This window comes from Bos grunniens, chromosome 5, assembly GCF_055505025.1.
Source record: "Bos grunniens cultivar Pamir isolate PY7600 chromosome 5, Bosgru_T2T1.0, whole genome shotgun sequence".
Classification (NCBI taxonomy): domain Eukaryota; kingdom Metazoa; phylum Chordata; class Mammalia; order Artiodactyla; family Bovidae; genus Bos; species Bos grunniens.
The window spans coordinates 83192919-83217922 of record NC_141169.1 but is presented as its reverse complement, the minus strand read 5'-3'; the positions used below and the strand labels follow the sequence as shown (position 1 = coordinate 83217922).

Genomic DNA, 25004 nt, shown 5'->3' with positions numbered 1-25004 from the left:
TGAATGGGTTGGCCTGCATGCACCTGGTGGTCAGGGTCCTGTTACAGTTGGCCTTGACCAGTGACCAGGGTCAGGATATAGTTGTCCGGGCCCTGACGCTACTCGACTTTGGTGGTTTGGAGAAACCAAAGGTGTTTTCCTCTTCAGAAGGTTCTTCTCTTCAAGGAAGTGACCTGCATGGTCTCTTTATTATACTTTTGTGTCTTGGAGACCTTCTTTCAATTTGACCTCCTTTGTAGATTAGACCACATTTTGAATACTGTATTCAGTTCTTAGAATATTGTTTTCACAGTATCGTTGGTAAACTAAAACTTATCTAGAGAAGGCAGGCATAAAGGTGAAGAGTTTAACAGAGTAAGGAACTGGTTATGTTTAATCTAGCAGAGTGTATTCTTGCTTGGGGAATGATACACGCTTTTTTTTTTTCAATTTTATTTTATTTTTAAACTTTACAATATTGTATTGGTTTTGCCAAATATCGAAATGAATCCGCTGCAGGTATACACGTGTTCCCCATCCTGAACCCCCTTCCCTCCTCCCTCCCCAAATTTTCTGTTTTAACTGCCTTTTTGAAAATTGAAATATAGCTGATATACAATGGTATGTTAGTTTCAGGTATACAATGAAGTAATTCAGTTACATGTACATATACTTTGTTTTTCAGATTTGTTTCCATTATAGGTTTTTATAAGATATTGACTATAGTTCCCTGTGCTCTACAGTGGGTCCTTGTTGTGATTGTTTTCTATGGTGTGTGTGTGCTCACTCAGTCCTGTGTGATTCTTTGGGGCACCCGGGACTGTAGCCCACCAGTCTCCTTGTCCATGGAATTTTCCAGGCAAGAGTACTGGAGTGGGTTGCCATTTCCTTCTCCAGGGGATCTTCCCAACCCAGGGATTGATCCCGCATCTCTTGCATCTCCTGCATTGCAGGTGGATTCTTAACCACTGCGCCATCAGGGAAGCCCCATTTTCTATGATATATGCTTTTAAATAGTTTAAGGACTGTTATATGGGAAAGAGAATGGATTTACTCTGTCACAATTTCAGAAAATATAACAACTAGAGCCAACTTTAGGTTCTTCCCAGGGATTATATACAACCTTACCACTCATCAGGGAAGTGATATTTCTGAGGGATTACACGTCACACATTCCACTAGATTGTGTCCTTGATCCCTCAGTCCCAGCAGGGCCTTGGGAGCAATACTAGAGTCATTAAGACAACAAGATCCCCCAGCTCTCACCTCACACTAAGTCAGTCAGAGCTTTGTGGGTAGGATCTGGATTCATATTTTCAAATTACCATCAGTATTTCTCCAACTGAGGTAAGAGGGAGAAGAGAACTGACAACAAACATTGGGAGTTTTTCTGAATACACACCTCTCCCCTCTTCCCACTTTGTTTTGTGTTGAAGACTGAACAGAACAGAGGGTTACCATGGGCTCACATGTTTTTTAAATCATTGCATTGTATGATCCTAACACTTAAAACTGCTGGAATATAGGATGTTATACTGTCTGGGTTTTGCTGCTTTTCTGTTCTTCCCTCCTCCTGACTTGTTCACCTTTTTTTTTCTGAGTTCTCAACTGTGCAGGGTTTCCTGAGGGGGCTGATTTAGATGGTTATGTGGCTCCATTAGCATTCATCACTATACATAGCAGTGGTTACCATTATCACAGTTTGGTAGATGTTTGATCCAGATCTTGTGGTCCACTAGTCAGGGACATCAATGGAATGAAACCGCTGAAAGAGAATTCCTTTCCCCATTGTTAGAACTGATCAAGCCCTGTGGCCAACTGGAGAGAGAACTTACATATTGGCTCACAGGTCTCATCCAGCTGTAGACCTTTGGATTTGTGAGAAATGAAGTGAAAGTCACTCAGTCATGTCCAACTCTTTGTGACCCCATGGACGACACAGTCCATAGAATTCTCCAGGCCAGAATACTGGAGTGGATAGCCTTTCCCTTCTCCAGAAGATCTTCCCAACCAAGGGATCGAACCCAGGTCTCCTGCATTGCAGGCAGATTCTTTACCAGCTGAGCCACAAGGGAAGCCCAGATTTGTGAGGTAATGGCCTAAATATCATAGTTGTTGAAATTTAAAGTGTAAAGTTAATATGTATATTTGATGGTATGTTTGATAGACCAGAAAATAAAAATCAAAGAGATGTAGAAGTGGCTATGGGTGCTTTCAGAATGCACTGTGAGTCAGTGTATGTATTTAAGTAGTAGAGTGTTCCGTAAAAGTAATAGAAAACAAAAATGGCTTTAAAACTATGTTTTGAAGCTAACATTAGCAAGAGCATTTGATGCTAGGCTGCAAACAAAATTGTGGGGGAAAGTGTTTATCCACACATGCTCCCTTGTACGTATACAATATACACGTGTAAGTTACTCAACTTCAGACATTAAATTCTAGGCAGTTAACTGAGAGCTGGCTCTCTTACCTTTGAAATTACGCTATGCAATTTCCACCTCAATATGCAACTTCTTTCTAGGGGGATTTTAAAATAAATAAATTTATATTTAAAAAAGCAAACTTTATGCTTTCTAAAATTTTTATTTTGGGGAATACATGGCTTCACACAAACTGATCTGCTCTCTTCTTAACCTGTGTTTCTTGAGGTCAGCACATCTTATACCAAGACCCATCCTACTCTTACTATGCCACACAGCTGGCCTCCCTGTTAGGTGTTCGACCACTGATATTTAGGAAATGGCAACCCATTCCAGTTTTCTTGGCTGGAAAATCCCTTGACGAGAGGAGCTTGGCGGGCTGCAATGCACAGGGTCGCAAAGAGTTGGACACAATGACTAAACAACAACAATCTCTCATCAGTTATGTTTTTTATTTTTTCACCAAATGACTATCCCTTGGAGAGATTTACGTGATTGAATTCTCTTTTCCCTGCTCCTTGTTTGGTCATTCCTCACTGTGACTAGACTTGCTTGCCACCTTCAGCTTTGGTATATTATCCAGCATAAATCCCATTGCTCTCTCTATGATTTTTCTTAAACCTAGGTTCTAAGGCCCTGGAATATTCCAATGGGATTTTCGATTGCCAGTCCCCCACCTCCCCATTCATGGGAAGCTTGCGAGCCCTGCACCTTGTGGAAGACCTGCGTGGGTTGCTGGAGATGATGGAAGCTGATGAGAAGGAAGGCTTGAGGTGCCAGATCCCGGACTCTACAGCGGAAACGCTCATCGAGTGGCTCCAGAGTCAAATGGTAGATATCTGCCTGTTACCAGCCCCACACTGTGAATCTTCCGTTGCTTAGTCCAAAATTTAGAACATAAAGTAGCTGATTAGAACAGGAAAAAACAGCTACAGGGCGACAGGTTTGCCCCAACTTTATCCATTAAGAGATTCTGATTTCCTTTTGACTCTAAAGATCCTTTTATAAAAAATTGCTGTTAGTATACATTTCCTGTGTGCCAGCTGGTCACCTGATTTTGCCCATAAAGGTGGACTAGCATTTGAACTGTGCTTGAGTGACCTGCTGTGGCTCAAAACGAATAGTCCTGTGAGGGAAAGAGTTTTGCACTTAATAATGCTTTACTGGTAATACTGGGAAGTCTATTTGAAAAGGGCCAATAGCGATTCAAAATAGGGAGTACAGTGAATGTTGCTGTTCAGTTGCTCAGTCGTGTCCGACTCTGCAACCCCATGGACTGCGGCAGGAGCAGTTCTAATAGCAAGGGACGTTGGAAGCAGTATGTGGGGTCAAGTGCCATCTAGTGGTTGTGACAGTCATTTCGATTCCAGTGCATGAGTTAATCTGTGGATTGGGCTCTGAATGGTGTTCTTAGTCACTGAACAATGAGCCTCTTTCTAGGCATCCTTCTCGAAAACTGATGGCATGGCAGATCTGCCCTTTCCCTGAAAACAATGGTAAATGCTATGTTTTAGTATGTGTTAAACACAGAAAATCCACAGAATGTCACAAAAATATGCAAAAGAAAAGCTAGAAAAAGTGTTTATTTTTTAAGTATTTAATGGATAGTCAGTTTTTCAGGAAAATGCATGAATAAGCTTCTAAGTTAATTGTTTTGATGTAAAAGTTAATGAAAATCGTCTGAAAGAATGACAATCTATTTTTGGTCTGTGGTGCCAATGTGAGCTGTTTGCGTTGGGAACCTTAATGGTATCAGTACATCCTGCACATGAAGCATTTTCCTGTGATGTGTCACAAACCCAACGCTCCCACCCTGTTCCAGCCAGTGTACCTCCCCATTTCCAGTGCAAGTGCTACGGTTCATCTTTAGCACATCTCTGCCACCTTGAGTAGGGCAAAATGCACATAAATATTTTACTTTGTATATCTTACTTTGAGCTAGTTTACTTTGTATAATAGTATTTTAGATATTTTACTTTGTATAATAGATATATTACTTTCCATACCTAGTTATTGCACCTTTAGTTTTTCTGCAAGTTTCTCCTCTAGAGATTTAAGTATCCAGGTCTGCTGATTTCTTTGCAGAATTGCTTCATGCTCTGAAACCAGAGATTTCCTGGCATATTTCTCAGGCTGTTTCTACCTCCTCCCTTGCCCCTTCTTTACTGCTTGTTTTCGGCACGCTTTGGGAAGGGAACTTAGAGGAACCCATTCCCAACCTGCATGTAGAGGCAGCCAGTGCAGCCATAACATGAGGGCACTGTGGTTAAGCATTTCACTTGTGTCCAAAATATCTCCATCAATAGGTGCTCAGTCTGTTAAAGTGTTTCTGGGAAAGACTGAAAGTGATGTGATGGTTCCTGAAACATAAATCGTGTCATCCATGCCTTTTTGAGAAACCTACAGTGGTAGTCACGTGTGACTTAGAGATTGGAACCACAGTGCTTGCTGGACTGCAAGGCCTTTAGTTTCATACTTGCTCCTTGTTGACTTCTGACCTCAGGTCTCATTGCTCTTTTGCTCCGCTTCAGGCACGTGGGATTCCTCACTGATTCTCAAACATGTTGGTGAAACTGGACCTCAGGGCCTTTGCCCTGGCTGTTTACTCTGCCTAGAAAGTTCTTTTCTCAGATTATCTGGATGACTAGCTTCATCGCATTTACTTAAAAGTTGTGCTCTCCATGAGGCCTTTCCTGCCCACCTGATCTAAAATTTCACATAGTTATTCTCCATAGTACATATCCCTACTTTTATTTTTTTACTAAGAATGCACCACTTTCTTATGTACTCTGTATTTGCCATATTTATGTGTATTTTTTTCTCTCTCCAACTGGAATGGAAGTATCATTGAGACTTTTAACTATATTTAAAACAAATCAAAATAAAACCACTGTATCGATGGTCCCTAGAACAATGCTTGGCATGCAGTAGGTGGTCAGTAGTTATATTTGTGATGAATGTTGCTCCACGAATGATAAAATGGTATATACATTTGAATGAACTGGATTTAACATTTATTAAAATAGCATTTATTTATTGTGTTAAATTTATTCATTTGATGGATAATGGCTTGTTAATTTGTGGTTTTGGTTGCTCTTTGTGTTAATATCTAACATTTTAAAGTTAAGTATCCACAAAATGGACAAATACTTTACACACCTTACAAAGATTCAGGTTTTATCCAAAAAAATGACACTTAAAAAACTAACAAAATGTTAACTCCAGAGAGGTAAGTTTTCTTGTGTTAAACTTATTTATATCTGTATAACCTGATTTATATCTGTCCCCTCATGTGGAATCTAGTCCTTCCAAATTACATGTATTTTTGCAAGCACGTAGATAATGAAATAAAAAAAAAAGATTGATGACAAAGGGCAAAGCCCAAAGCAAGAAGGGGAGAGTGGGAGTGAGTGTTTGGAATAATGAAGGTGTAGGTGTGCGATCTTGTTTATCCTTCTGTATATACCAGTTTACATCTGCTAATCCCAACAACAGTCCCAGCTACCATAAACACAGGGAACTATATTCAGTATCCTGTGATTATCAATAATGGAAAAGAATATAAAAAAGAATTTGTGTGTATATGTGTGTATAACTGAGTCACCTTGCTATACTGTAGCAATTAACACTGCATTGTAATTCAACTATGCTTCAATAAAAAATAAACTAAACAAAAAGGCATATGTATGACATGAATAGTCAGCTTAGCCTATCATAGACTTTAATTTTAGAACCAAAAGTAATTCAGACAATATTAAGAATCCAACAGGTAAAAGGTATTATGCTTGCAATTTAATGATTTGCTGATAGTATAGCCTTTTCCCATTTGGTATCTCAGAAGCTGTGATGTGTTTTATGATCTTAAAAGTGGTATCTGTACATGTTTTGGGCTTCCCCTGGTGGCTCAGAAGGTAAATAACCTGCCTTCGGTGCAGGATACTTGAGTTTGGTCCCTGGGTTAGGAAGATCCCCTGGAGAAGGGAATGGCAACAAACTCCTGTATTCTTCCCTGGGAAATCCCATGTCAAAGAGGTTCCTGGCAGGCTGTAGTCCATAGGGGTCACAAAGAGTCAGACGTGACTGAGCATGCATGCAGATACCTAGAGTAGTCAAATAAATTCATAGAGGGAGAAAATAGAATAGTGGTTGCCATTGGCAGGGGAAAGGGTGGGATGTGGAGTTAATATTTAATAGATACAGAGCTTGAGTTTTACAATATGAAAAGAGTTCTGTAGATGGATGATGGTAATGATTCCACAGACCTGTGAATGTACTTATTGCCACTGAACTGTACATATAAAAATGGTAAGTTTTTATGTGTATTTTACCCTAATAAACATTTTTAAATTAGTAATTTGATAAAATTTGGTGGCATCTTAGAATTGAAGGAACACAGAATTCTCCCAAGTGTCTTAAGCTGTCTCAGTTTCCTCATCTGTAAAATGGGAGTGGTGGTTTCTGCCATACAGGATTGTGAAGATCCTATTAGCTAATGTATGTTGAGTGCTTGTCAGTGAGCCTGGCAGAGGATTAGTCAAAAAGGTCATAGTGAAGAGTGGATTGTAGAGAGTAGAGGGAAACATTTAGGAGGACCTTCTGCAATGAAGAAAAGAAAGGGTTGAGACTGGTTATGGGGCAGGGTGATGGTTACCAATTATTTATACAGTTTACTTCTTTGACAGAAGAGTGCAGACATTTCTCTGACTATGGGGAAGCTTCCACAATGTTTTAGAAAAACTTATTAATGATACAAATTACATAATTAATATTTCATTCATGCTTAATGATGGCCAACCTGAAAGTCCATTTACTTAAGACTGACTGATGCTAAGCTTCTCTTTAGTGCAACTGGGCCTTTGCATTTCTAATTATTATTTTACCCAGGCCAGGAAGATGCCCTGGTTTCCTGTAGGGTGCAGGTTATTCCTTTGCTACTAATTTCTGCTGCCCTCTTAATTGTTTTAGATTATCAGAAGCTGGATAAGAAAATGGAAAATAGTAAGACTGTTACAGTGAAGTGAAGTTAAATCTACAAAAATGAATTTGTTTTAATTGGGTAGCTAAACATGTAGCCTTCTGGGAATGAGTAAGTTTCTTTTAAGACTTGAAAGTTTGTCTCCTGTGGTAAAACAACAGCAGCAACAAATCAATTGAATATGACATATTTGTTCAACTACTGAGGTATAATTCTCTATTTTAATTGTGAAATGTATGTTAACACAAATATTAATAACAGAATTATGTACTTTATCAAGCTCAAAGTTTAAGAGGGCAAATAGAAAAAAGTCTTAATTTTTTGAGACTAGCAAGTAGTTTTTGTTTACTTTAGATCTAACTTGATGCACTGCCCTAGAACATTCTTACAATGCGTTCTTCAGTAGATGGAGGCAAGGTTCATGACCTTGACTGGATCCTGAAATCCCAAAGCGTCTGGTTGTTTGGCAGCTTTAATTATGACACAATCTCAAAGTCAGCAGAAATTACAGAAAAAGACAGTCTGGGGGACTTGCCTGGCAGTCCAGTGGTTAATAATCCACCTTGCAGTTCAGGGGACGCAGGTTCAATCCCTGGTCGGGGAACTGAGATCCCACGTGCTGTGGAGCCACTAAACCCATGTGCTACAGCTAGAGAATCCGTGCACACAGCACAAGATCCTGCATGTTGCAACTAAGACCCGACACAGTCAAATACATTAATTTTAAAAAGAAAACAAAGTGAATGAAAATACTCATGGTAAAAACTGCAAATCAGGCATGATAACCCAGTAGTCTATCAGTGGGGGAAATGAAGTGCTCTTGACTGACTTCTGATCTGTTAAATCATGATAATGCATTTCTATCTTTTCTCTATGTTGAAAAAGATAATATTAATTCTAAGTGTCCCTTGGGTTAAATGTTTCCTAAAAATAACAATACTCATAATTTATTTAAAGAGTTCAGACACGGGGCGTGTTTTCTCCAGGGCTTCTAGCTGTTCTCCCCGAGTCCTTGACCCCCAGCAGCACACGCCATCCCCACCCCGCCACCCTTTGATCCCCGCTGGTCTCTGGCCAGCTTCTTTCTCTTTTCCTGTGTGCCTCCAGGGAATGTTTTTCCAAGCCTTGGCAAACAAGATACATCTTAAGGTTGTATCCCGTATGTGATCACAATTATACGAGCTGTGCCTCATCTCTCACTGAGACATCCTAGCTGAAGTTAAACCTGTTTTTCCCTTATGCTTCTGGAAAACTCCCAGGAAAGCACGTGGACCAAGTCAGCAGAGTTCTCCATCAAAAGATGCCAGTGTGTGAACAGTGAGAGAGGTGCTTTCAGTGAAATCCCAGGCTGCCAGTAGTTGTTGGGGTTGAATAGAAAGATTCCTCTAGGGGTTCCATACTGAAGATGGCGGAGGAGTAGGACAGGGAGAACACTTTCTCCCCCACAAATTCATCAAAAGAGCATTTAAACGTCGAGTAAATTCCACAAAACAACTTCTGAATGCCGGCAGAGGACATCAGGCACCCAGAAAAGCAATCCAACTCTTCGAAAGGAGGTAGGAAAAAATATAAAAGACAAAAAAAGAGACAAAAGAGGGAGGGACGGAGCTCCGTCCCGGGAAGGGAGTCTTAAAAAGAGAGAAGTTTCCAAACACCAGGAAACCTTCTCACTGCCGAATCTGTGCCGAGCTTTGGAAGCACAGAGGGCAACATAACAGGAAGAAAAAATAAATAAACAATTAAAACTCGAAGATTGCGAGTCCTACGGTAACTCCCCCAGTGGAGAAGCAGCGCAGACGCCTGCACGTGCCATTAACAAGCGGGGGCTGGGCAGGGAGGCGCAGCGCGGGCTGCATCGCTTAGAGTAAGAATCTGGCCTGAATACCCTGAGCACTATCTGAGCGAAATAATTTGGGCTAACAAACCAGACTGTGGGATATCTACTACGCGAAAAGCCAGCCCCAACCTAAGACCGCCAGGCCCGCGCACGGAACAAAGAATTGAACAGAGATAGCCGGCTGCAGACCTTCCCCCTCCGGTGATAGGCAGCCAGAGCCAGAAGGGGGCAATCGCAGCCCCAGAGAGACATTATCTATAAAACTGTAAGCAGGCTCCTTTGCTAACTAAAACTTCTTGGGGGTCTGGACGGTTAACATCTGCCTAAGAAGGTGCGCCGGTTTTGCGCCCAGATAACCGAGTGGCGGGGAGGCGATAAGTCGCAGCATTGGCGCTCGCCAAACACCTCATCACTTGAGCTGCTCGGACCTGGGAAGAGCACAATACTCAGGCCCAACTGAGTCTGCGCCTCTGAGGACTATCCGAGTGCCTGAACCTGAGCGGCTTGGACCTGGGAGGTACATGCAACCCGGGGCCAGCCTCGGATTGTTCCCGGCGGAACAACCTAGAGCCCGAGCAGTGTGGGCAGGGAGGCTACACGCACAGTGAGCGGGGGCAGACCCAGTGTGGCTGAGGCACTGCGAGCGCACGCCAGTGTTATTTGCTTGCAGCATCCCTCCCTCCCTCCCCACAGCGCGACTGAACAAAGAGAAGAAATACAGTTCCACCCATCAGAACACTGACACAAGCTTCCCTAACCAGGAAACCTTGACAAGCCACCTGTACAAACCCACACACAGTGAGGAATAGCCACAATAAAGAGAACTCCACAAACTGCCAGAATACAGAAAGGACACCCCAAACTCAGCAATTTAAACAAGATGAAGAGACAGAGGAATAGCCAGCAGATAAAGGAACAGGATAAATGCCCACCAAACCAAACAAAAGAGGAAGAGATAGGGAATCTACCTGATAAAGAATTCCGAATAATGATAGTGAAATTGATCCAAAATCTTGAAATTAAAATGGAATCACAGATAAATAGCTTGGAGACAAGGATTGAGAAGATGCAAGAAAGGTTTAACAAGGACCTAGAAGAAATAAAAAAGAGTCAATATACAATGAATAATGCAATAAATGAAATTAAAAACACTCTGGAGGCAACAAATAGTAGAATAACAGAGGCAGAAGATAGGATTAGTGAATTAGAAGATAGAATGGTAGAAATAAATGAATCAGAGAGAATAAAAGAAAAACGAATTAAAAGAAATGAGGACAATCTCAGAGACCTCCAGGACAATATTAAACGCTACAACATTCGAATCATAGGGGTTCCAGAAGAAGACAAAAAGAAAGACCATGAGAAAATACTTGAGGAGATAATAGTTGAAAACTTCCCTAAACTGGGGAAGGAAATAATCACCCAAGTCCAAGAAACCCAGAGAATCCCAAACAGGATAAACCCAAGGCGAAACACCCCAAGACACATATTACTCAAATTAACAAAGATCAAACACAAAGAACAAATATTAAAAGCAGCAAGGGAAAAACAACAAATAACACACAAGGGAATTCCCATAAGGATAACAGCTGATCTTTCAATAGAAACTCTTCAAGCCAGGAGGGAATGGCAAGACATACTTAAAATGATGAAAGAAAATAACCTACAGCCCAGATTATTGTACCCAGCAAGGATTTCATTCAAGTATGAAGGAGAAATCAAAAGCTTCTCAGACAAGCAAAAGCTGAGAGAATTCTGCACCACCAAACCAGCTCTACAACAAATACTAAAGGATATTCTCTAGACAGGAAACACAAAAATGGTGTATAAATTCGAACCCCAAACAATAAAGTAAATGGCAACGGGATCATACTTATCAGTAATTACCTTAAATGTAAATGGGTTGAATGCCCCAACCAAAAGACAAAGACTGGCTGAATGGATACAAAAACAAGACCCCTACATATGTTGTCTACAGGAGACCCACCTCAAAACAGGGGACACATACAGACTGAAAGTGAAGGGCTGGAAAAAGATTTTCCATGCAAATAGGGACCAAAAGAAAGCAGGAGTAGCAATACTCATATCAGATAAAATAGACTTTAAAACAAAGGCTGTGAAAAGAGACAAAGAAGGTCACTACATAATGATCAAAGGATCAATCCAAGAAGAAGATATAACAATTATAAATATATATGCACCCAACACGGGAGCACCGCAGTATGTAAGACAAATGCTAACAAGTATGAAAGGAGAAATTAACAATAACACAATAATAGTGGGAGACTTTAATACCCCACTCACACCTATGGATAGATCAACTAAACAGAAAATTAACAAGGAAACACAAACTTTAAACGATACAATAGACCAGTTAGACCTAATTGATATCTATAGGACATTTCATCCCAAAACAATGAATTTCACCTTTTTCTCAAGCGCACATGGAACCTTCTCCAGGATAGATCACATCCTGGGCCATAAAGCTAGCCTTGGTAAATTCAAAAAAATAGAAATCATTCCAAGCATCTTTTCTGACCACAATGCAGTAAGATTAGATCTCAATTACAGGAGAAAAACTATTAAAAATTCCAACATATGGAGGCTGAGCAACACGCTGCTGAATAACCAACAAATCACAGAAGAAATCAAAAAAGAAATCAAAATTTGCATAGAAACGAATGAAAATGAAAACACAACAACCCAAAACCTGTGGGACACAGTAAAAGCAGTCCTAAGGAGAAAGTTCATAGCAATACAGGCACACCTCAAGAAACAAGAAAAAAGTCAAATAAATAACCTAACTCTACACCTAAAACAACTAGAAAAGGAAGAAATGAAGAACCCCAGGGTTAGCAGAAGGAAAGAAATCTTAAAAATTAGAGCAGAAATAAATGCAAAAGAAACAAAAGAGACCATAGCAAAAATCAACAAAGCCAAAAGCTGGTTCTTTGAAAGGATAAATAAAATTGACAAACCATTAGCCAGACTCATCAAGAAACAAAGGGGGAAAAATCAAATCAATAAAATTAGAAATGACAGTGGAGAGATCACAACAGACAACATAGAAATACAAAGGATCATAAGAGACTATTATCAACAATTATATGCCAATAAAATGGACAACGAGGAAGAAATGGACAAATTCTTAGAAAAGTACAACTTTCCAAAACTCGACCAGGAAGAAATAGAAAACCTTAACAGACCCATCACAAGCATGGAAATTGAAACTGTAATCAAAAATCTTCCAGCAAACAAAAGCCCAGGTCCAGACGGCTTCACAGCTGAATTCTACCAAAAATTTAGAGAAGAGCTAACACCTATCCTGCTCAAACTCTTCCAGAAAATTGCAGAGGAAGGTAAACTTCCAAACTCATTCTATGAGGCCACCATCACCCTAATACCAAAACCTGACAAAGATGCCACAAAAAAAGAAAACTATAGGCCAATATCACTGATGAACATAGATGCAAAAATCCTAAACAAAATTCTAGCAATCAGAATCCAACAACACATTAAAAAGATCATACACCATGACCAAGTGGGCTTTATCCCAGGGATGCAAGGATTCTTCAATATCCGCAAATCAATCAATGTAATACACCACATTAACAAATTGAAAAACAAAAACCATATGATTATCTCAATAGATGCAGAGAAAGCCTTTGACAAAATTCAACACCCATTTATGATAAAAACTCTCCAGAAAGCAGGAATAGAAGGAACATACCTCAACATAATAAAAGCTATATATGACAAACCCACAGCAAACATTATCCTCAATGGTGAAAAATTGAAAGCATTTCCTCTAAAGTCAGGAACAAAACAAGGGTGCCCACTTTCACCATTACTATTCAACATAGTTTTGGAAGTTTTGGCTACAGCAATCAGAGCAGAAAAAGAAATAAAAGGAATCCAAATTGGAAAAGAAGAAGTAAAACTCTCACTATTTGCAGATGACATGATCCTCTACATAGAAAACCCTAAAGACTCCACCAGAAAATTACTAGAACTAATCAATGATTATAGTAAAGTTGCAGGATATAAAATCAACACACAGAAATCCCTTGCATTCCTATACACTAATAATGAGAAAACAGAAAGAGAAATTAAGGAAACAATTCCATTCACCATTGCAACGAAGAGAATAAAATACTTAGGAATATATCTACCTAAAGAAACTAAAGACCTATATATAGAAAACTATAAAACACTGGTGAAAGAAATCAAAGAGGACACTAATAGATGGAGAAATATACCATGTTCATGGATTGGAAGAATCAATATAGTGAAAATGAGTATACTACCCAAAGCAATTTATAGATTCAATGCAATCCCTATCAAGCTACCAACAGTATTCTTCACAGAGCTAGAACAAATAATTTCACAATTTGTATGGAAATACAAAAAACCTTGAATAGCCAAAGCGATCTTGAGAAAGAAAAATGGAACTGGAGGAATCAACCTACCTGACTTCAGGCTCTACTACAAAGCCACAGTTATCAAGACAGTATGGTACTGGCACAAAGACAGAAATATAGATCAATGGAACAAAATAGAAAGCCCAGAGATAAATCCACGCACATATGGACACCTTATCTTTGACAAAGGAGGCAAGAATATACAGTGGATTAAAGATAATCTCTTTAACAAGTGGTGCTGGGAAATCTGGTCAACCACTTGTAAAAGAATGAAACTAGAACACTTTCTAACACCATATACAAAAATAAACTCAAAATGGATTAAAGATCTCAACATAAGACCAGAAACTATAAAACTCCTAGAGGAGAACATAGGCAAAACACTCTCTGACATACATCACAGCAGGATCCTCTATGACCCACCTCCCAGAATATTGGAAATAAAAGCAAAAATAAACAAATGGGACCTAATTAAACTTAAAAGCTTCTGCACATCAAAGGAAACTATTAGCAAGGTGAAAAGACAGCCTTCAGAATGGGAGAAAATAATAGCAAATGAAGCAACTGACAAACAACTAATCTCAAAAATATACAAGCAACTCCTCCAGCTCAACTCCAGAAAAATAAATGACCCAATCAAAAAATGGGCCCAAGATCTAAATAGACATTTCTCCAAAGAAGACATACAGATGGCTAACAAACACTTGAAAAGATGTTCAACATCACTCTTTATCAGAGAAATGCAAATCAAAACCACTATGAGGTACCATTTCACACCAGTCAGAATGGCTGCGATCCAAAAGTCTACAAATAATAAATGCTGGAGAGGGTGTGGAGAAAAGGGAACCCTCTTACACTGTTGGTGGGAATGCAAACTAGTACAGCCACTATGGAGAACAGTGTGGAGATTCCTTAAAAAACTGGAAATAGAACTGCCTTATGATCCAGCAATCCCACTGCTGGGCATACACACTGAGGAAACCAGAAGGGAAAGAGACACGTGTACCCCAATGTTCATCGCAGCACTGTTTATAATAGCCAGGACATGGAAGCAACCTAGATGTCCATCAGCAGATGAATGGATAAGAAAGCTGTGGTACATATACACAATGGAGTATTACTCAGCCATTAAAAAGAATACATTTGAATCAGTTCTAATGAGGTGGATGAAACTGGAGACTATTATACAGAGTGAAGTAAGCCAGAAGGAAAAACATAAATACAGTATACTAACGCATGTATATGGAATTTAGAGGGATGGTAACGATAACCCTGTATACGAGACAGCAAAGGAGACACTGATGTATAGAACAGTCTTATGGACTCTGTGGGAGAGGGTGGGAAGATTTGGGAGAATGTCACTGAAACATGTGAAATGTCATGTGTGGAACGAGATGCCAGTCCAGGTTCAGTGCACGATGCTGGATGCTTGGGGCTGGTGCGCTGGGAAGGCCCAGGGGGATGGTATGGGGAGGTTGGGAGGGAGGAGGGTTCAGGATGGGGAGCATGTGATTTTTTTTAAAAAAATTAAAAAAAAAAAAAAAGAAAGATTCCTCTATTCTTTTACAAAAGTAAGTTAAAAAAGAATAGTGTTGGTCACTCAGTTGTATCTGAGTCTTTCCACCCCATGGACTGTAGCCCACCAGGCTCTTCCATCCAAAGAATTCTCTAGGCAAGAATACTGGAGTGGGTTGCCATCCCTTCCTCCAGGGGATCCCTGAAAGAGTAAGTGGCAAGAAAAGTAGACACAGCATTTTTCCTTAATCTCAAATTCTCCTTCCCAAAGTAAAAAAGATTCTTCTGCTAGCTCTGCAGCCTGTCACATAGCTGGGTTTTAAAAAAATAAGCTTTCACTGGAGTATAGTTGCTTTACAGAGTAGTGTTAGATTCTGCTACACAGCAAAATGAATCAGCCATACATATACACATATTATCTCCCTTTTGGACTTTTTCAGGTCACCACAGTGCATTAAGTAGAGTTCCCTGTGTTATATAATAGGTTCTAATTAGTTATCTATTTTATATATAGTATCAATAGTGTATATATGTTAATCCCAGTCTCCCAATTTATCCCACCCTCCCTTAACCCCTTGATACCCATATATTTGTTCTCTATGTCTGTGTCTTAGATTTTTATAAATATTGAATACAGGAATGAACAATACGTGAATGAATGAATATGTTTTACTCCTAGAATAGGAGCTGGCTTTATTTAGCTTTTGTTTTCCATCCATCTGGAACTCAGGGAACTTTGGAGCATACCTGTGACTGGGATAATGTTGCAGTCTCAGTGTGTACTCCTCTCCCCACTCCAGAAGCTTCGGGAGCATCGTGATATGCCTGAAAATAAGGTGAGGAAGGGGTAGAGCCCATCTTCCCTTCTCAAGGATCTAAAAGAACTCTTTGGGAGACACTGAAGCAGTCCGTCTCTTTGCCCGGGGCTGGCCGTGGATGCACAGACAAGGAGATGCAGATGTGCCCTGGCCGTGTAACAGGCAGCCACTGCTTGTGGCCGTGGACAATTTAATGTGGCACAGACGCTCCGAGGGAAGCGCTGTCATGATACTTCTAAAAAGACTGGCAGATGAAAGCCCTTGACATCTGCTGTTCTCACCAGCATTTCAGATATAGTTACATTTTTGGAGTAGTGAGTCTTAGAGGCTGACCCACTACTGTGGTTTTTCTTGCTCCAGAACACTTGTTTTTGCTCGACTGTTTAGTTAAGAAGATGCCTTCTGTCTCTGGGAAACAAGTACAGTGAAAATTAAAACCCAGAAAAACAAAACCCAAAGCCATAGTCTGATTCTGATCATGTCTGTAATCTTGACTTGGAAAATACAGCATATATTCAGGATCGTTCTGAGTTTCAGTCTTTGATGTACTTTCTGACAACATTGAATAAACTGATATCTTTCTAGGAGAGGGTCGTGATTGAGTTTTGGGGTATGATAAAATGCATGTGAAATTTAGTTCCCCTTTTGGGTTTCTTAGCAAATGATGAGATGATGAGATTTTAGAATAAGTAGAGGGCTTCCTGAAGAGGCTGTTCTTTTGAACTTGAGTAGAAATTTAGGAGGAAAATATAAGTGGGGTGTTTACAAGATGGACCTAGAGTCAGAGGTACCATAGTACCAAGGGGCACTGGCCAGGTGGAGGGGCTGCTCTAGAGGCCCTGAATGGTAGCAGTGTTGCCCTGAGATGATTGTTTACAGCCCAGGAGCAGGCCTCTCCATCCTAATCACACTACATCGAATGTGAGGACCAGACAGCAGAGCACTGCTCCTGCCTGGTGGATTGATTTCCAACATTGTTGGTGTTGTGTTCTTTGACTCTTTGTACAAAAGAATGTGAGATTCTGTCTTGTGTGTTGGACCCAAATGAAATGTAACTGTGATATTTGTGGCTGAAAGTTCAGTTCAGTCGTGTCCCACTCTTTGCTACCCAATGAGCTACAGCACGCCAGGCGTCCCTGTCCATCACCAACTCCCAGACTCCACCCAGACCCATGTCCATCGAGTCAGTGATGCCACCCAACCATCTCATCCTCTGTTCTCCCCTTCTTCTCCTGCCCTCAATCTTTCCCAGCATCAGGGTCTTTTCAAATGAGTCAGCTCTACGCATCAGGTGGCCAAAGTACTGGAGTTTCAGCCTCAACATCAGTCCTTCCAATGAACACCCGGGACTGATCTCCTTTAGGATGGACTGGTTGGATCTCCTTGCAGTCCAAGGGACTCTCAAGAGTCTTCTCCAACACCACAGTTCAAAAGCATCAGTTCTTCTGCACTCAGCTTTCTTTATAGTCCAACTCTCACATCCATACATGACTACTGGAAAAACCATAGCCTTGACTAGACTGAAAGATTCAAGTCTTATTTCAGTCTTTCCTCTAGTGGAAAGCAGGCAATGGATGTTTGCGTACAGTGGTAGAAATATTAATACTGTGATTAGGACGTGAAAGACCCTGTATGAGATGTATCATTTGGTAGCTAAAGATAACATTTAATTAAATGAGCTTTAGTTTAACACACCTTCCTTTTTATTTCTTTCTTTTGGGGGGCCATACCATGTGGCTTGTGGGAAGGTTAGGGTTTAGGGTTAGGGTTTAGGGTTAGGGCTAGGGTTAGGGTTAGGGATCTCAGGTCCCTACTAGGGACTGAATCTGAGTCACGGCAGTGCAAGCTGAGAGTCCTAACCACTAGGCCACCAGAGAACTCCCCACTTTCCTTTCTTGATATTGAATTTTAAGAAATATCATGAAATCATAAGTGTATGGCAGTTTTAAAAACTAGTATATTTATGGGATTTCCCTGGCAGTCCAGTGGTTACGACTCCGCCTTCCAATGCAGGGTGGGGTGCGGGTTCAGTCCCTGGTCAAGGAGCTAAGAGTCCACATGCCACATAGTGTGGCCAAAAGATTAGACAGAAAAAAAAAAAGGCTAGTATATTTACTGGGTGGCGGGGGGAGGGAAAATGAGAAGAGTGTGAAACTGTGTGTGTGTGTGAGAGAGAGAGGGTGCTAGTCCAACTCTTTTTAAATATTTGTTGTCTATAAAATTGGACTGATATTCTTTTCCCCATTTTAATTCTGTTACCATTCTGATATGGGAATGCTATATTCAAAAGGAGTTCTATATTATAAGATAAATAAGTTTAATCATAGCAAATCACTACTGGTATATTGATTTTGGATTTTTACAGGATGATAGAGCTCAGGAAAGAACACCAAACCAAAACTGAAGGTTGAGGAGAAAAGAGAGCCAGGTGTAGGCCAATGCAGACCAGTAAAACGAAGAAAATCAGAGGAAAACACAGCATGGTACTTTCTACAAAAATAACAGATAGAAGACTCCCACCTGTCATGAAGCTGAAACTGGGTGATGAGTACAAAGGGTCTTGTCATTGTAGTCTTTTTTTTATATATATTTGAAGCTTTCTGTATTAAAACATTTTAAAGAAGAGACTCATATAATGCAAAATGCTAACATTTGTAACATCTTTTCACTTGATTTTGTATTTATATTTGATGATTACAGGGAAATTAATAGAAAAAGAAGAGCTTCTATTTAGATGGTGAAGGGTAGATGGTGTGTGTAGCATCTGCCATGTGAGTTCAGGCAATTCACGTTCTTGGGTGTGGTTTCTGCCTACCCTTAGGATTCTATAGTTCGATGAGGAATAAAGCTTTTTAGACATATCCCTCCACACCCATTATGTCAGGAAAATCTGGCAAACTCCGTAAGTCCCTTAATTAAAGGATCACTGTTACAGTCCAGCTGCCTCTTGTGCCCTGCCCTTCCTGGTGTATTCCAGTCCTGCCCCTCCGCACCCCCTGTCAGTTGAAGATTGCATTGTTAAAATCCTCACGTTGATTCCAGTTTTGACCTAAACTCTCAGCTGGGTTGAATGTGGTCAATAAAAGGTTGCATCATGAGTGGTACTAGAAAGAGTTCTTTTGAAGGCATCTCTGGGATTTTGAGTAAAATAATTTGGGCTGGCTGGTCTTCAATGCATTGGATGTTAAATTCACCCAACAAGAGTTTATACCAAATATGTTTTTAATTATAGGCTTAGAATTTCATAAGCATTTTTGGAGAATCAAAATAAATGTAATAAAGTTTCTATTAGCACTGAAAAACTATAAATGACTGATACATAAAATCACTTGTAAGCCCCCCCTGGCAGAATATTAGCTTTTCAGCAAAAGTTAATCATGAAGTTCAAGGCAAGATGTGGAGGAGAATTCGGTAGAGGAGAAGAGAATGACATGGTGTAAGAAAGAGGCGGTGGGGAGCAGCTGTGAAAGGTGGATTTCTATAGGCAGAGAGAAGTGGGAGCTGGTACAGAGGTGGGCACAGTGCCATGGAATTAGATCTTGGAAAGGAGAATGAAAGTTCATTGAGAGAAAGAAATTGATGAGATAAGGATGGAGGCGATAAGTGTAGGTCAATTCACAGGGAAAACAGGAAGTCAAGGTTCCAAAATAGAAGAATGGTGAGCTTGTAAGAAGGAGTTAAGACTCAGTTCTCCCGAGACTGGCAGGAAGAAAGACAGGGAAGATGTAGGAAGCGATATATAATTCTGTGTGTTGAAGAAGGAAGTACATGAGGGAGTTCGTGCAAGAGGGCCTCAATTACTGACCATTGAAAAGGTTCTGGAGGGAATTCTCTGGAGGGCCAATGGTTACGGCTCTGCACTCTGACTGCCAAAGGTCCAGCTTCAATCCCTGGTCAGGAAACAGATCCCACAAGCCATGCGGCACGGACGGGAAAAAAAAAAAAAGGCACTGTGCCAACAAAGGTCCGTCTAGTCAAGGCTACGGTTTTTCCTGTGGTCATGTATGGATGTGGGAGTTGGACCGTAAAGAAGGCTGAGCACCGAAGAATTGATGCTTTTGAACTGTGGTGTTGGAGAAGACTCTTGAGAGTCCCTTGGACTGCAAGGAGATCTAACCAGTCCATTCTGAAGGAGATCAGCCCTGGGATTTCTTTGGAAGGAATGATGCTGAAGCTGAAGCTCCAGTACTTTGGCCACCTCATGCGAAGAGTTGACTCATTGGAAAAGACTCTGATGCTGGGAGGGATTGGGGGCAGGACGAGAAGGGGACGACAGAGGATGAATGGCTGGTTGGCATCACTGACTCGATGGACGTGAGTTTGAGTGAACTCCGGGAGTTGGTGATGGACAGGGAGGCCTGGCGTGCTGCGATTCATGGGGTCGCAAAGAGTCGGACACAACTGAGCGACTGAACTGAACTGATGAAGCCACCTCTTAAATGTGGTAGGAAGAGAGGATATGGCTTGAGGGGAAAGGAGCTAGTGATCATGGTGTGTGCATACCAGGTAGTAGAGGAAATGCGAATAAATGTCTTGCTCAGAAGGAAGAAGGCCAGGATAAAACCATTCATTCATCTTTTATTTGCCTGATGTTTATTTAACATCTATCAGTGTTCCTTTGTTCAGCAGTCGGTTAGCACCCACTGTGCATCAGATTGAAAGAGGACTGTACAAAGAATTCAGAGTCTATAGGTACAGAGAGTTCTGTATGTAGTCAAGTCTAGCCTAGTCCATTCAGTGTGATGCCTGCTGCAACAAAGGGACATCTGGATGTGGTTAACTAGCATATGAGTGAACAGGCAACTCATGGAAGACATTCCAGACCAAGCCCCAGTTGAAGTGGATTCTAAGGAATGAGGTGGAACAAGGAGGGAAAGAGTTGGAGATACAGTCCATGCAGAAGGAATAGCATTAGTGTTTGAGAGAGCATGCCGGGTTTGGGGAGGCATGGAGTGATCTGGGAGGTAGGGCACAGGAGATGGAGGGAGAATAGAGACAGTAGGGTATTTGCCTAATGGAATGTACCTCTTGCTAGCATTTTTGAGGCAAAGGTAATAAAAATTAGCAGAAACTAACGTATGAACAGAACAGACCTTTATCTACTTGAATATACCAACAGAATATTTCAAAAGTACATAATTATTCCAGCAGTGGTTCATTTGTCTTTTATTCCTAAAGTTATTTTAGTGTTTAAAAATAAACTACTCACAAGCATTACGACTGCTTGTAAATATCAATACAGTGTTGAGAAACATGAGCATGCTCATTGTGGTCAATTTTTAAATGGATCATTTTGTAGAACTGGTTTGGGGACAGCTTATTTCCATGTCATAGGCAGTAGCTTCAAAAAACAGTTCTAGAACTTGCTCTAGAAACAGTTCTGATCTTGTTATAGTCTCCTTCAGTCAGGAGAAAGAGGACTTTTGCTTTTTTTGTCCTCACTAAGGAGAAAGCTTTTTTTTTTTTTTTCCCCTACCCAGGAAAACGTATATGTTTGTAAAACATTGCTTGTGTAATTTTAAAAGCAGGTGCCTGCTAGTGTTCATGATCAAAATGGGAGATTTAAAGTCATGTAGGGCGAGTCTCAGCACTTTTCTCAGATTGAGAACATCCATTCATTACACATCCTACTTCTTTCCCCAAAATCAGTCCTCCAGAGGTTAAGGTAAATTTCATTTTCCTGGTAGTCCTCAGGGGTGGAAGTCCTTCTAGCCACTCCATCAGACTCCTAATACTGGTCGTTTAATTCTGGCTGTGATTATGCTGTGATAATTGTGCAGGTATGTGGTCAAGCAGCTGATGTTAAAAATTGTACCCACATAGTGCGTGCTTACTAACTAGTTTCAGATTCTCCTGTGGCCTTATGGGATGTATATATTTTTAGAAGAAACACCCTGCAATTTTCTTTTTCATTAATTCTCTGTTTTTGTTTGTTTTTGTTTCCTTCCCAAAACATAGCTTTTGGTATTTCCAGAACTAATACTAGAAGATGCATTAATTGGAAAGGTAGAATGATAAAAGCAGTTGATTCTGGAAAAATAATAGCTGTCACATCAGCTACGTCCTGGGCAGTAAGGATATACAGTGTGTGTTTTCTCTGATTCTAAGTCTGGGGTGGTTTATTTGCTTTTTCAGTTGAACTCTGGTTGGCCCCGTCCAACTATTTTATACTCCACTGGTTTGTATTTCTGTTGTATTTGAATGAGTAATCAGAAAATTCTTTTGGGATTATACATTATGTGATTATGAACTATTTAAATGAGATACCAAGGGACACATCACATATACTACTGTGTTTCAAAATGACGTTTTTATGTTGTCTTCACTCTGTAAGCCTTTTCAATGTGTCTCCTTAATCACTTGCACATGTAAGATGGCTGAGAAAAAAAAAATCTACACTTCCACCCCCAATCTGTATTTCCTTTGGCATTTGTACCATCTGTAAACATACCCAAATCTGATTAAAAAAAAAAAAAAAGGTAGGGGTGGGCAGAAGGGAGGAGAAAAAAAGAGTGAGCACTAGTCTAAGTAGAGCTCTGGGCTGGAAGCTGTGGAGGTTACAAGATAACACGAGTTTATAGACTGCCTGGAAGCTTAGTGTAATAGTAGGTGAACAAGCAAACGCAGAGGTTGTTGATGAATTCAGAACAGAACATGATAAATCGCCAGCGAACTTGGCGCATGCTGCCAGTGGAGGACATTGTGGACTCAGTGCTTAAGGTCTTGAAAAGAAAAACAGAGAAAGGCTTCAGGGAGAAAGGAAACATTTGTTTTGTAATTTGGAGACTGGAGTAGCGGAAAGAAGCCTGCAGTCTTGCATTTAAAGGCCAGCATTTGCAGCCCTGGATTTGGGGCTGTGAGAGGAGAGGGGAGGATTGGAAGGCCCTCTCAGTATATTCCCACTGATGATGGCATTCAGGAGAAAGAGGGATTTTGTGCCCAACCACACACTCAACAAAGCTTTGCATGTCTCAAGTGGGTACTCTCTGTCAGTGACTCTCAGTAGTCACTGTCCCTTTTGGGTCATGATTTTCTGCTTGATGAGAAGTGCTTTTTTGTTGTTGTTGCTGTTTTTATATGAACTATGTTGCATTCCAATATTTTGTATTAATAGTAACAGCTGTGCTGAATTCTATTCAGGTTCCTTGGATTAAAACCATATGCAATTTTTATTTTCCCACAGTAGTTCAGTGTTTAAGAGGGTCAGGCTTCCTGTGACACGTATCACTTCCTTTTTCAGACGAATGGACACCTCCCTGGGAATGGAGATGTGTATCAAGAAAGACTGGCCCGTTTAGAAAATGATAAAGAATCCCTCGTTCTTCAGGCAAGTGATTTTTAAATGCTTTTTTCCCCCTCATGACTTAACTTACAAAGACCATTGTAAATTGGGATGGCAAATTCAGTTGCTTACAGGAGCCAGACTGCTAATAGACATAAGTATGGGGCCATCTATACACATTAGGGACCAGTGAGGACTGTGATGGAACAAGGGTATGCATACCCAGTCTAGAGTGAGCAGCCCTTAGCCTCTGCTCTCCAAGGGCCCCCTGGGTGATAGGCACAATGTCATCTGATTTTCTGATAAATGATCTTTTTAAAAATGTATATATATAGCAGAAGTTCTGACTTCGTAACTATATATGTATATATATGTGTGTCTACATATTCGTATATCTATTTCATAAATATGAATAAGAATTTCTGAATCTGAATATATATTTAATTTTTTCAATTTGAAAAATGATGCCATGGACCAAACAACACAAAGTGGGTAGTGGGGTCCTGTTTGTAGGTTAAATTAGAGTTTTCCTCTCCTTCACAGTCTTTTAAATCCTTGACAGATAGTTTTACTTTGGTATTTTGAGCTAAAAGAACTGAAGCATAGGGAATCCCCTGGTAGTCCAGTGGTTAGGATTCGATGCTTTCACTGCTGTGGCTGGGTTTGATCCCTGGTCAGAGAACTAAGATCCCACAAGCTGCGCGGTGGTGGGGGGAAAGAAAAGCGTATTTTCTAGGCCAGTGATCCTTGGAAGGAAAACTCAGAGATTTGGAATAAACACTGAAGATGAAAGACCAACCCAGTGGCTCCTCTTGGACCTTTGAGCTACATCCTGGCTTTTGAACACACTTGTGGACAGTGGGATCATGAAAGATCTCACAGAATTTGGATTCCCAGGATTCTTTTCTGTATTCTTTGTCAAGTACCAAAATTGAATAGTCCTTGTTGTGTGACAGCCCTGAATGAGAAGGGAGTTTGCAGGAGAATGTATACATATATTAATATATGTATGGCTGGGTCCCTCTGCTGTTCACCTGAAACTCTCACAGCGTTGTTAATACGCTGTACCCCAATACAAAACAAAAAGTTTAAAAAGAAGAAAAAGGAGATGTGGTATATAGTATGATTATTTACAGTGGAATACTAGTCCATCATAAAAACAGGAAATCTTCCCATTTGTGACAATGTGATTGGACCTTGAAGGTATTATGCTAAATGAAATGTCAAGACAGAGAAAGGCAGATACCACTTGTTTTCACTTGTATGTGGAATCTAAAAGACAAAACAAATGAAAAAAACAAAACTGATAGATACAGAGAACAGATTGATGGTTACCAGAGAAGAAAGGTACTCGTGGATAGTTGGAATGAGTGCAGGGAGTCAACTGTATAGTGGCAGATGGCGACTAGACTTGTTATGATCACTTTGTAGTGTGTACAAGTATCAAATTTTTGCATTGAATACCTAAAACTAATATAATGTTATAATACTTTACTTCAGTAAATAAACGATACAGACCACTTTCAGTCAGTAGTGAAAGTCGCTCAGTCATATCCGACTCTTTGCGACCCCATGTCCATGGAATTCTCCAGGCCAGAATACTGGAATGGATAGCTTTTCACTTCTTCAGGGTATCTTCCCAAACCAGGAATCGAACCCAGGCCTCCTGCATTGCAGGCGGATTCTTTACCAACTGAGCTATCAGGGAAGCCCTCCACAGACTGCTTTGGGGCGGGGGAGGAAACTAAATAGTCCTT

At 40.5% G+C, this 25004-nt stretch overlaps 1 protein-coding gene across 18 annotated transcripts in view; it reads left to right on the top strand.

The window, feature by feature from the left end:
* PPFIBP1 (PPFIB scaffold protein 1) overlaps positions 1–25004 on the top strand; it is a 212127-nt gene that overhangs the window by 139719 nt on the left and 47404 nt on the right. For all 18 annotated transcript variants that reach the window (XM_086401617.1, XM_086401612.1, XM_086401613.1 and 15 more), the window contains 2 exons: positions 3025–3230; positions 23206–23292. In XM_086401617.1, the coding sequence (XP_086257743.1) occupies positions 3025–3230; positions 23206–23292 (293 nt within the window). The remainder of the gene's footprint in view (positions 1–3024; positions 3231–23205; positions 23293–25004) is intronic.